The 13,282-nt window shown below is 40.9% G+C and overlaps 1 protein-coding gene across 3 annotated transcripts in view; it reads left to right on the top strand.

Annotated features, from left to right (window-relative positions):
• Window positions 1–13,282, top strand: part of TTC7A (tetratricopeptide repeat domain 7A) — a 183,934-nt gene that overhangs the window by 100,760 nt on the left and 69,892 nt on the right. For all 3 annotated transcript variants that reach the window (XR_014691589.1, XM_084514860.1, XM_084514861.1), the window contains 2 exons: window positions 6,918–7,034; window positions 10,282–10,379. Coding sequence is in view for 2 of the 3 variants with exons in the window: in XM_084514860.1 (XP_084370986.1) it covers window positions 6,918–7,034; window positions 10,282–10,379 (215 nt within the window). In the remaining variant the exon portion in view is untranslated. The remainder of the gene's footprint in view (window positions 1–6,917; window positions 7,035–10,281; window positions 10,380–13,282) is intronic.

Genomic DNA, 13,282 nt, shown 5'->3' with positions numbered 1-13,282 from the left:
CTTAGAAGTGTGAGTGAAGCATCCAGTTCTGCAGTCTTGGGGGATAGGAAGTCCTGGCGCTGTAATGAGTGCTTCAGCTTTGCCCTGTTACTGCTCTCTTCTTGTCTGGCAGGATCTCAGCTCGGCAATTAGAGCCCCTAGGCCTGGTTTCCTTTTCCGTTTCTGCAAATTGAGAGTTATTCCAGGGGTTGTGACAGCATGGTCATTTCTTAGTTCTGCCCTTCCAGATTAATTTCCTTTTAGTCAGGGTGGGCTGGATTTACCCAGGAGCGTGTCTGATGAAATTCTGAAGCATCAGGCCCAAGAGATGAGAAATGTTTTAAAGGTGAGGTCAGTTACTGGGGGGCTCAACCTGCTGGCCTTCCTGTCCACAAATAAATAACTCTCAAGGTAAGAGCACCAGTGTGAAGAGATTACATGTGGGGAAGGTGATGAGGAGGAACCCAGTTCTTCCAGTGCTTTGCAGAGGTCATTCCCGTTGTCTGCTCTGCAGTGAGAAGCACGGGGGGCTGAAGTGACTTGCCCAGGTTTGGCCAAGAGGCCGTGCTGTGGCAAGAAACAGAGCGTGGCTCTCCCATGTCCCCAGCACAGGCTATGTGATACTGGCCCCACTGCCACCACTCCACATACTCGGGAAGCTATACAATGAACTCTTACCTAATTCATGATTGAAATTAAATAGGAGGGAGACCCCTAAGCTCCTGGCCTTTGGATGCTTGGGAATTGTCCCTTAATTTTCAAAGGTCCTCATGCAGTGTCCAGTGCAATGGGAAATACTGCATGTAGTTGGACCCTGTCAGGGAAAACACAATTCGATAAAACCCACTCACATATTAAACCTCCATTTAAAATCTTATGAAGTGTTGCAAAGGAAAGCCTAATGTACAGTCCTGAGGGGAGAAGTTAATGTCAACACTGCATAGCAAGAGCGTTAACTTCTTTTTCTATTCAGTGTGAAGGTAGTAATTTGGCTGTACAAGCAGTTAATGTTGAGTAAAGCCTTGCTGTGTCTGTGTGACGACAACCTCCTTCCAGTGTCTCCTAGTGGTAACGAAAGCCAAAGGAAAGAACAAGCAGTTGAGGCCTGATGGCCCCAGGCAGGTCAAGTAATCCCAGTGAGCTGCATCAAGCTGTGAGTTTGTGGAGTCCAAGCGTGATTGCAGGTGGGTGGGAGCAAGGTTGGTGTTCCTCCTTGATTCTTACATTCTTAACAAAAAAAAAAAAAAGCAAATCTAGAATTCAAAATGAATGATATAATTGAAAGGAAATGAAAGGAAGAATGCTGATCACCTGGCTTTGTGCCTCATTTTGGGGGAGTATGGCTAAATACAGTTCACTTCTGAAGAAAGATGGAGACAAAGGAGACTTTCAGTGTTTTGTTTTCCAGCAAATCAATGTGCTTTTTCTTTCAGCAGACTATTAGTTAGTTGTTCTATTTTCTTTAAGTGACAACCTGCCTGGGTTTAGTGGATAAAGAGGATTAGTTACAAGACCTCCTTCCAAGTGTCAGGAGCCGTTTATGGATGGGCAGTATTAATGCTGAATGATATTTACCCTCTGCACCACGAGCAAGGAGCCAAATGCCGAAACAGGTGCATGAGGTTACTGGACTGGCCACAGATATGTCTGCCTTGAGAAGTGATCTTTGTGGCCATGCAGTTTCCTTCCTACCCTATGTGCAGTAACCTGCAGGGTGCCTTGTATCATGAAAATCGTCCTCATCGTGCACACTTGTAAATAGGTGAGAATCTGCCTCTGAAAGCTGTGCTCATCCTGTGCAGTGCTGTTGTAGTTGATGGAGCATAATTAGCTGAATTACTGCTGTGGAGGACCTGGGCTCTGAATGGGACATTCTTCTAAAGGAGATGTCAGCTCTGAGCCTCCTTGTTTTTCTCAGCTGAGGTTTATTGTTCTTGTTTTTATTTTTTTTTGTTCGTATTGGGGGGTAGATGGGCAGGGAGCCATTTAAAAAAAAAAAAAAAAGAAAAGAAAAGAAAAAGAAAAAGACTATGTCTGTAAAAGAACATGATCAATTTATTTTTGTAGGGAAAGTGATAGATAATATGGCACTGCGTGAAGTTATAAAGGGAGGTTGCAGTCAGTGCTGCTGGCATTAATTTAACTAGAGAATGTGCCCTTAAATGTCAGGAGACTGCAAGAAGCACCGAGTTATTTGAGAAGACAGCAACTTTGATGTTGATGTTATCAACAGAAATGCAGGAGATTAAAAGCAGCTCACCAATCTTGCCAATTTTTTCTTATCGATAACGTGACAAGGGCTTTAGCAGGTGCTTTGGGAAGGTTAATGAAACCATAATGATCATGGTGAAAGAGTATACTTGAACTAATTGGCTTGTATAGGTGACTCACCACCGAAGTTCAGCAGCTGATAAACTGAACAGCTAATTCACTGTGAAGTAACTGCAGTTCCAGAGACGCTGTCCTCTCGTACCGGCGGATAAAACAAGACCAGACAATCTGGGTTATAAAAAGAATGCAGGCTGCAGTTTTATTTAGGCCACCCCAAAATGTAAGAATGGCCATTCTTGATCAAACTAAGTGTTTGTCTGTCTTCAGCAGGGTGTCTGGTGAATGCACAGGGAAAATCATGTAGAAACGTGGCAGGAGGATGATCCTTCCCCTCCGATGTCATCCCGGCGTCTGTCAGCTGACTGGTACAGAGGCTTTCGGAGCCAGAGGTTGCATTAGGCTGTGTTTAATGCCTCTGATGGCTCTGTCATCCATGAATTCATCTAATCCCTTTTTGAACCTGTTTATATATTTGCTCTCAGAACATCCTGTAGCAACGGGTTTTGCACTTTACTTTTGCTTTGCATGAAAATGCACTTCATTTGCTCTCTTTAAATCCAGGGCTTCATTGCTTTATTGGATATTCCTTACTTTTTGCATTAAAACAACCGACTGCTTTGATTTCCTGATTTTCTTCAGGCTATTCCTGACTTTATAAATCTGTCATCTCTTCTCCCAGCCTCTTTTCCAGGCTGAGAAGTCTATTTACTAGCTCCATGTATCAAAAGCATTAAAAAACTTTGATTGTTCTTGTCTTCTCCATCCTCTTCCTAGTTCTGTTAAATCAGTCTCTATCCTGTATCCACCTGTAGCTTCCTTGGCATTCCCCACCTTAGAGGGGAAGAAAGCAATTCAAGAGTTCTGTGTTGAATCCATGTTGCCCAGTTCCCCAGGGAGCATCCCTGGGCCATCAGCCCATCCAGGTCGTGGCATTCCCCTGCTTTTCAAGGGAGCTGCCATGGATTATTTATCGGTGCTCCTTTATAGTAAAGGGCCACGTGTAATACTAAGAGCTAGGGAGGGTGAGCTGGACCGTGCTGCCCAGCAGCACCTGCACGAAGCCATGCTGCTCCAACATTCCATAAATCAGTCACTGGATAAACTGCTTTTGCTGTCCTCAGAGCCTTGCCTAGGACTCTGGTTTCTCTCTCCAGGCAGATGGCTGTAAACACACACAAACAAACACGCACATGCATCCTGCCATTTAGTGAAAGACACGCCAAGTACAAATAGTAGTTGCAGAGGTTTGGTATCTCTGTTCTAACATCCATAATTGTCCATCCAGCTCTGGTGAACTGGAAGGGTTAAAAGCAGCCAGGGGATGGCTAAATGTATAGATAAACAACTACATAATGCTCATTATTCCTAATTTAGTTTCTCAAACTTGAAGTCAGTGGAATGTGTTGTTGTTTGTTATAGTGTTAGTATTATTTATTGCTTGTCATATGGTAGGGCACGGAGATCCCATTGTGATGCTGTGAAAATGTATGGCTAAAGGGCTACATTTAATTCTAAACACTCCATTTTAAAGCAGCTTTAAAAACTCTTAATTAACTACTTAATAAATCTTTATATACTCTTACAGCTTCCAGAAAGTCAATGGGTTATTACTAAACATAGCGTCTCCCAACTTCTTCCACAGATGTGCTTGTAACCATTGATAATATGCTGTATGCACACGTGAAACCTTCTGCTAATAAGTATTAACTGTTCGTTAATCAATGATTAATAAATGAAATCTCAGTAATTAAATTCTCAGAGATAAGCAAGAACAGCCTGTTTTCTTTGTGGGTAGTATGAAGAGACCTTAGAGGCTGAGCATTTAGCCGTGTGGCATTAAAAAGTTCTCAGGAGGGCTAGGTAGGAGTTTTTGGCCAGACCTTCAGACCTGCTGAGATCGGCCTTTATGAAGACAGATGTTGAATGCCTGCTGAAGTCAAAGAAAACAGCTTTCTTTCTGCTGAAAATTGTCTCAGGCCTCCCAGTATTCCAGCCCCTAATTTTGTCAATGCATGGCATATTACAGTGATATTTCTGTCATTTATACTACTGAAATGGTGAAACCTAATTTTGAATTTTCAGAGCTTCAGACAAATGAATTTATCTCAGCAAAGTCAACTGTATACAGATTTTAATTTGACAGTTAATGTTGCTGTGATAGATCGGGATGCTTGCTTGTGGCAAGTAACCTGACCTTACTGCAGGGAACAGAAGCTTTTGATACTGTCCACGTACGTGATAAAAGAAAACCTGCTCTGAGAGGGAGCTTCGAGTCCGGTATCAAGAGTAAGCACTGGTTATTTTCCATTGTTCCTGTCCCTGAAATGATACACATTACAGGAATGATTTGTAGGGTTTTGGCTCTCTTTTCCTATGCTTATGTACCAGTAATTTATATGTTTGCTTTAGCCCAAATCACTCTGTTTTCATTTTCAGAGGCTAACAGAATTACCAATGACTGTATTGATAATCTCAGGGCTATTTTTATATGTTGAATCTCTTTAAGAGTCTGCTCTGCTTAACATTACAAGCTTCATACAAAAGTACACTAAAATGATATTAAGAAAATACAATAAAGTGAGATCTGTGCATACGTAATTTTTTATTTGTGCCCCTGGGAGTTCAGTGCAGACACTGATAGGACACAAGACCCATTAGATTTATTTGTAGCAGGAGTGCTATCTCAGTAATAAAACGATAAGCTTAAGATAAGAGTGATACTGTGTCACCTACTTCACTTCAGTGGTTTCCCTGTATTTTTGTTTTTACTGGTGCCAAGCTTACTAGGAGCTGAGAAATACAAACAGCATATAGCATGTATAGCCTAATGTACTGATTTTATTTCCAGCATGCAATTATGTTTAATTGCATTGTTTGCTACCCTTGTCAGTATAGTTTAATTCCTTTTGCTACTTACGTTCTTCCTGCTTGCCTTTTGGTTTTGCTATACTATTGCACAATAACATGAACAGCACTATGCCAGAGGCAAATTACCACAACAGCTAACCACGCTTGGCATCTCCAAGACGTGGTGGTAGTGTTCCACTGCAGAGCTAGTTGCTAAAGTTATGTGATTTTTGATTTGTTCATGGATCTAGCCCCAAAGTGAGTAACTGAATCATAACAAGGGCACTTGCTTTCATTTAGGGACTTGAAGAAGAGGGGATGTTTTAATTAGCATTTTTTTTGCTCAGGCCAGTAACAAGATCATAAAAGGTAAACACAGAGTAGGGATGTAAAATTGTAAAGGACAGAATGAAATTCCCTTGATTGTGAATATTGATCTTCCTTTCTTAGCCTAAGTTTGTACCTGGGGAATTTAGCTGATAGCCTGAGCTGTGTGATCAAACTGCAGCAGTGTCCACAAGCAGACTTTGCTGTAGCAGATGATAAGATTGGGTTGTGTTTTGGTGGCTTTTTTCCTCCTGAAAAAATAAGATTTATTCATACAGAATGGGACTGCTACTTTAGCACACGAGCGTAGTTAAGAATTACAGAGACTTGGCTGCAGATTTCTAATCATTGCAAGTGAAGAATCTCTTATTCAGCTGCAAAGTCTTCTCTTATAAGAGATTGCACCTGCTGTTGTCTCTTCCTGAAGTTGTTTGGGTTCCCCAGGGGTCTGCAAGCCCCCATTCACAGTACTGACTTTTAAGATTTTCGACGTTCAGCTGTTGTATGTGTGTATGTACATCTAGTGGATGGATTGCTAACCATATTGAGCAAAATCAAAATACATAGACCTAGGACTTTGTTAAAACATTTAAAGTTGAGATGTAAATCTACTTTAGTACATAAGAAATAAAATCAATGATCTTGGCAGTTAAAAAAGGTAGAAGTTTCCTGAAGGATGATGTTAAAAGCCATACTAGCAGCAAGTGGGGGTTGTGTCACTACTGAATCTGTCTTCTAACCTAAGCTTGACCTAATTCTGCTGACCTCCCATAGTCTGTGCAGGTACATAGTCTCTAGGTATAAGAATAGTAGCTAAACTTATACTACCTAGAAAAAAAAAAATGTACAAGGGCTATTAGTTGTCTTACCTAGGGGGCATAAGATGATGTCAGCTGGGGTGAAGAGGAAATATTTCCTTTTTGTTGGGCATTACATAGTTGTCTGGGTATATTAAGTGTATTGTTTGTTTGTTTGTTTCTTTCTTTTTTTTTTTTTTTTTTTTTCTCACATTTTGCCTGAAATTCATTATATAAGCCATTGCTCTAGGAGGATGCCAGACTAAAAAAGCAATCTGGGTTATGTATTATGGTGATTCCTTTTTATTTTGTTTTTAATGCTGTCCACAATAAAATGAGATTCGCTGTATATTTCACCTTGTTAGCTTTGTAATGCATTGCTTTTAACACTGTCCTGCCAGCTTTGTGACGTAAATTTGACTGCAGCTGAGGAATATTGTTAATCCTCTCATCTCCTTGTGGGGAATCAAACTTGAGCCAAATGAAATGTTTTGTGTTCTGGTGTTTTCTTTTGGAGCTGGACATACAAAGGAAGTAAAAAAAAAATTGCTGGCTGCCAGGATCTCGCTAGAGTGATACTGATTCTCCACATTTGAGGTGCCAATAAAGCAGAAGTTGTTCTTTTTCATCTTGCAGCTTACTCTTCACCAAAGTAAAACTGGAATGGATGCATAAAGGACCTGAGGAGGCTCTGGTGACATGCAGGCATATGTTGCAGTTGTGGCAGATGGTATATTCTGTTTTACAGCACAGGTAGGTTTTCTTCACAGTCTAACAAGTTCAGATTTTATAATGGGAATACAGTTATCTTTTTTAATTGTCCAGTTACTTTGCAAAAAGGGTAACAAACAGTACTGTTTAAAAAAGTCATATTTCAATCCATGATTTAAAAAAAAAAAAGTTTAAACAATGTTCCCTTTTTTGTTATCTTCTTCACCTGCTTCCCCTCCAAAAGATAAAAGTTCAGAAAGTATGAAAGCAACCAGCTTGAATTTTCTTTTTTCCCATATCTTTTGGTTATTGTCCCAGTAGTGATACCGCTGTACAACTATCTTGGGAATGTTATCCCAACACTATATTTACCTTCTGCCTGTAATGTTCATAGACACTATGTTTGATGGAGAGGACAGTGTGCTTAATGGAACACTCATGTCAGGTGTCAAAGGTTTTATTGATCCCCTGTTTGTGCATGCACTTACATAGGTTTTATAAACACCAGAACTGGATGTGCAGAATGGTGCATGTGTATGTACAAGTGTTCCTGAGGGATTCTTGGTAATTCCTTGTTGGTTTAGCTAGTGAGCAGCAGACCAAACACTAAAATCAAGGTGTTTGCACAGTGCTAGAGAAATAGTCTCTTACTTGCTGAAATCATTGATTTCCATAGGCTTTAATATCCTTGGCTAAGGCTTCAGTCTTGTATTTCTCACAGGAATAATCTTTATACCCGTGATTAGTCCTCATGAAGCTGATCAAATCTGCACTGAACATACAGGACTGGATGCAACTTACAGTTGCAAGGAGGGGGGTGCAAGCTTGAGACTGAAGAGATTGAGTTGGAGGACAGAGAAATAAATAGTTCAAGAATTTGGATTGCATTTGGATCTCAAGCTGTGCTTTGGCTGTTATATTTAAAAAACCAAGATAGGATAGCTTTAGAGGTTTTTGATAAGCTTTAGCCATAGAAGCCTGAACAAAACAAATAGCTTTGCTTTTGCTTTTAGAAACTCTAATGTGTATTTCTCTGCTATTCCCAGTGGGACTTTTTGTCTTTCTCAAGAAATACTTCAGAAAGCACTTTTTATTAGGAAATAGTGCTTGAAAGGTAACAAGAATGAACTTGATACCTGCAATTTTAGACTGTGTAGAGTGGCACAGGAAGGCCCTTGTTTTAAGCAAATTGCAGCAGTATCAGCTAACAAATATGTAAAATATTCAAGGCTGGACTTTAAAAGGAACTGAAGGGGATTTCTTATCAGTGGGACGTGGATGCATACTTTTTTTAGGGCGTCTTGGAAAAGAGAAGCCTGTTCTTCTGTGAAGTTCAGAACTGTTACACCCCAAACTCTCTATTAGTTCAATCAGTAGCTCATCACCCACAGAGTTAAATCTCACTTTACTTATAGTTGGTTGCATTTCTCTGACCTTGGTTTCTCAGCTGTGCAAACTTAGTGTGACTCTGCTAGACTAGGGAGCGTTTCAGGGCCCAGTGTTTTCTCCCCAGGCAGGTATTTGTGTGTCTTGCTCAAGTGCCCTCTCACCTTCTTCCTGATGAACCAAACTGCTGGTGCCTCTGCAGCCTCTCACGGTCAAACGCTTCCTTCAGCAATTTCTGTGAGCATTTTATCCACCGTCTCAACTACCTTTACAAACAGGGGTGGTGGAGTGACATTCAGTGTCCCACTGCCAGCCTTCCAGTGCCATCTGTGGAAGGGAAATCATCTGGCTGCTGTCCCTATGCACTGAAAGGCCGTGCTACGTGCACCGAAACGGTGCCTGGAAAGGCTCTCTGGGTTGAAGGCCTTGTACTGCAGTATTCAACGTGTGGTTCACTTTCAGGCCTTTTTCAGAATAAAGCTTAAAGTTGTTGGAAGCTGCTTGTTTGCAGAATGTAGTCCTCGTGGTTTTCAGTCTGTTTCCCTAGTTAAAAGGCTGTCCCTCTGGCTGTACTGAGATGGGTATTTCCTCTGTATCTGTCACCACTCGATAACTTCAAATGGGACAGCAGTATGGAAAGCAGTGTGTAAAACAGGGAGGCCGAGTCAAGGCCAGAGATTTGGGCAAGTAGTCAAATGGCCAAGAAGTCAGGGTCCATTAAGAGAACCTATAATATTTCATCCCAAAACCCAAGTAAGAGGTTAATTAGCTATCATAAATACGATTACCAGTGTGATGAATTAAGTGGCTTTCAGTCCGAGAATATTAACTGGCAAGGACAAGACTTAGTTTATCTCTTGTTGTTGTTTTTCGTGATAACAGAATAATCATGTTTAAAAAATAATAATAAAAACAACAAATGGCAGTCCCAAGGTAATTCTTCTGCTGGATCAATGCAAATTCAAGGGAATCCCATGCGGTATGTACCACAAGGCTGATTGAACTGGAAGGCTGGGCATCTATCACAATGATGGTTCTGTGACATCTCGTTTCCTGAGAGAAATAATATCCAAAGGCTGAGCTGCAGGCTTGGAAGTGTGCCAGAAGAAGTAGCCAGGGCAGTCACTTTTCCTTTGGATATTTTGTCCCTTAATGGATGGTGAGAGCAGATATCATCACCATCTGATCCTAGGGGGATGGCAGTCTATGTGGTGACAGGAAGGCTCAGGAGATCTGCACTAAGTAATTTTCATTAGGCACGGGATTTTATTTTATTTTATTTTTATTGGAGTTTCCCTTTGGAAAAGCTCTTCTGTGAGGACTGAAGTCTAGAAGCAGAGCAGACCAGATAATCTCCCTTTCATAAAGCAGTGCTGTGTGGTAGCTTTTATCTTCCTTCTCTGTTCAAACAGAACAAAGGTGGAAGAGGAAATAATAATCTTTCTGAAATGAAGAAATTAGCACCTGTGTGGAAGGTGGTAATTGGTCTGTTTCAAAAGGATTATCACAGCAGACCTGTGAATAAATCCTACAGAAAAAAGCAAGGGACATTGGTTCTTTTTTTGGGGGGGGGGATTGAGGAGGAAGGTGTTAATGGTTGTCCTTCTATCATCTGGCATCCTAGCTGGCAACATGTTCCTCATCCAGTGGTTGACAAAGACCCCAGCACTTAGATAAAATAAACTGATAGTGGCATGCACACTGGAGCTCTTGCTGGGCACGGTGTCTCTGAGTGCCCAGGTTTGTCATCCACTGCTGGATGGAGGTGTAACAAAGGCACCTTCAAGAAGCACCTAAAATTTTCAGTTTCAGAGACAGTCAGATGAGATTATTGCCTGCTTCATGGAGAACGTTGTCTCCCTGCTGAAAGGTGGCTAGATAACATGTTTTTGTTTCTTTACAGTGGCTCTGAGAAAGGAAGTAGTGTGACCGAAACACCAGTGATCAAAAAGCATAACGGACTGCATCTCACGCTCCCGGATGCTCATGATACTGATTCTGGTGAGGAAACAAGATCTGTGCTTTCCCATCCTAAATACATGCTTTCATGAGAGTGGAATGTTTTATTGTCTTGTGTAGATGTTGTTGGGCTGGGGGTCAGGAGATTCAGATCTGTCTCTGGGGCCTCTCTGTGCTGCAGAGCGTGCTGCTGTGGTTTGCCTGTACCTCAGCTTCCCTGTGTGTAAAGCTGAGGTGGGTTCCTGCTTTCTTCTACAGAGCACTCTGAGGCAAGCCTGAAAGGTATTAGGTGGGAGTTCACCGTACTTCTGAAATAACTGTCTGGTTCAGTCCAGTTTATTTTTCTTCTTTTCCTTTTCCCTCTCTTTTTTTTTTTTTTCCTCCAAACTTTAATCCTTTTTGGTCAAAATTTAATCCTTTTAGATCAAGCCAGCTAATACTATGGTCTGGGAAAACTGTTAGTGTCAGTTGTGACCGGACTGTGATTTGGTCTGGGATTTGTACGTGAACCTTGTGATGCGTTATTCAATGGTTAATACACACTCTCAGTAATGGATATAGTCAGATGGAAATAACTGAGACATCAAAGCTAATCTTGGCAAAAAGGAGAAAGAAGACTTTCAGAGAGTGCTGCTGACTTGTGATTTTATCACAAGTCTCATGATACTTGCTGTTTCCTTTAAAACCCTAACTCTCAAAATCAGATGATTATGTGAGAAACTTGCCTTTTTATTTATGTTTTAGGGAACAACTTTCTAACCTTGTGTATGTAGAGGAACACTTGGGAAAAAAAAAGAACTTCACAGACTCAGAAACTGAAAACAAAAACAAAAAAGCATATAACAGTATAAAAGCTTACTTTTAAAAACATTACATTTTAAACAAGTCTCATGCCTTCAGGACAAGGAACGAATCATTGTCCAAGTCTTAATCTTGAACATATAGACTTGGTAAAACTGAAGTCACATGCTCAGCACATATAGCTGAAGACAATGGCAAGTTCGTATGTATTAAATACGTGACTTGTATTGAATTATATTCGTTAACCTCCATTTGCACCCATCAGTGGTTAAAAAGCACTGCAAGGTTAGGTTTTGAGCATACAAACACTCAGGCATCAAAACATTATTCAGCATGTCTGCTCTTATTTTTGTTCACATTGTTAAGCCCTCGGAATCTGTATGTATGACATTATAATCTTACTGATTCTATATGCATATATTTATGTAATTCTTAATCTGTTTATTCGATTTCCCTTTTATTACTCTTTGAGAGAAGTTTCTCTATTTTGTACAGGACCTTTTTCTTATTGCTTGTATGAATCTGTATTCTGTAGTCCTTGGATTATTTAAAGGGAACCTAAATTCATAATAGATGAAGAGAATATACTAAATGAATAGCTATGTGCTGTTTAGTATATTAAAAGTGGTCTGGAAAGAGTGCAAATACAAAAGCTTCCTGGTGATGAAAAATCATTTGGGATAGTCATCACTTGGAGGTACTTGTGAAGGTTTGCAGAAGTGCCCTCTATGATACCTCATGCTGGGCAGTAAAATCAGCTTTTATGCCCTGGGTTGTCTCCTCTACAATCCTGGAGGTTTTTCCAGCTCTTGTGCTTTCTGCTTGCTCCTCTGCTACAGACCTGCAGCATCTCGTCTGGAGTCACAGCAAAGCTCGGACACGTTTGGTCTCTGTTTAGAGTCTTCCTAAAAAGCACCTGGGTTGGGTACCAGTCCCAGCTTGCTCTTCTCCCAATTTCAGCAGCCAGCATGCAGTGGAGCGTAGTTCAGCAGAAAGTGCAGTATGCTGTGCTGCTGCTTGCCAGAAGGAGAAAATTAGTGTGAAATACAAGCATTAAACAGTCTTTTCACACATCCAAAGTGATTTACACTGAAGGGAGTTTGGTTTTAGCCAAGAAACGTATGCCTCCTCTGCTTCAAGGATCTAGGTTTGCATGCTGACACAGTTACACCTGCCGTGGAGGAAAGGATGTGGCTCGTACTGGAATTACACCATCCACCTTAGCGCATGACTTGGTGCTGGCAGTTTCCAGCAAGGGCCTGTGGCTCAAAGCTGGGTCCAGTTTCCATCGTGAGGACCCCAGGGAGCATCGCCGTAGCGCACAGGCGCTCTGCGACCTCTGGGCTCGACGGCGAAGGGGGAATTACTGCAGCTGGGTTCGACGCTGGCCTCTCCCTCAGTCAGACCACAATGAGATTATCTGCTGCACTAGAATTTTAGGTTTGCTGCCAGGAAGATTAATTCCTTTTTATTTTCTTCATCTTCTCCTAACTGAAGCAGTGTTCCTAGCTAAATTCACTGGTATCAGTCAGCTGCCTTGCTGTTTCATTCTTTTTGTGATTTAGTCTTATCTTATAATGCTCTTGCCTGAAGTGATTTAGGCTAGGGAATTCTGTGTTTCTTATAAGCCTAGTAAATCTACAGAGTTGCATTTCTATTTTGATAGCAGATTTTTCATAGATGTAAAATATTAAACGTGGTCCTTCTTGGTCTTATAACACTGCTAGCACAATACTTTAAAATTATTTAGATATCTTTTTGTACGGCTTGTCTGTGGAGCTCATCATGACAAAATCATTTTATTATTTTTATGATTTCTTTCCAAAATGTGTAGAGGGCTTTACTGTAAAACGCAAAGTTTACATTCTATCTAGTGGAGCTATTAAAAAGAGAAAGAGACTACACTAAAATAACAAATGGATGTGATATCTTCATATGCCAAGATTTGCATGTATTTTGAGGCTTGACATTAAAGTTCTGTGAGACAGGTTTTGTGGATTTTTTTTTTTTTAGCATATAGACATCTACAGTCCTTTAGAAAGAGGTACTTTGTAATGAGGCATTCAGAGACATTTTTTAATGTCGCTGGCAGCTTTTTGTCGGCTCACCCCTCCACCCTGAGGTCAGCAGTGTCAGCGTGATGC

The sequence above is a fragment of the Aythya ferina genome (genome assembly GCF_964211825.1).
Source record: "Aythya ferina genome assembly, chromosome: 3".
Taxonomy (NCBI): Eukaryota; Metazoa; Chordata; class Aves; order Anseriformes; family Anatidae; genus Aythya; species Aythya ferina.
Note: the sequence above shows the minus strand (reverse complement) of the source record. Positions and strands in the feature narration are given on the sequence as shown.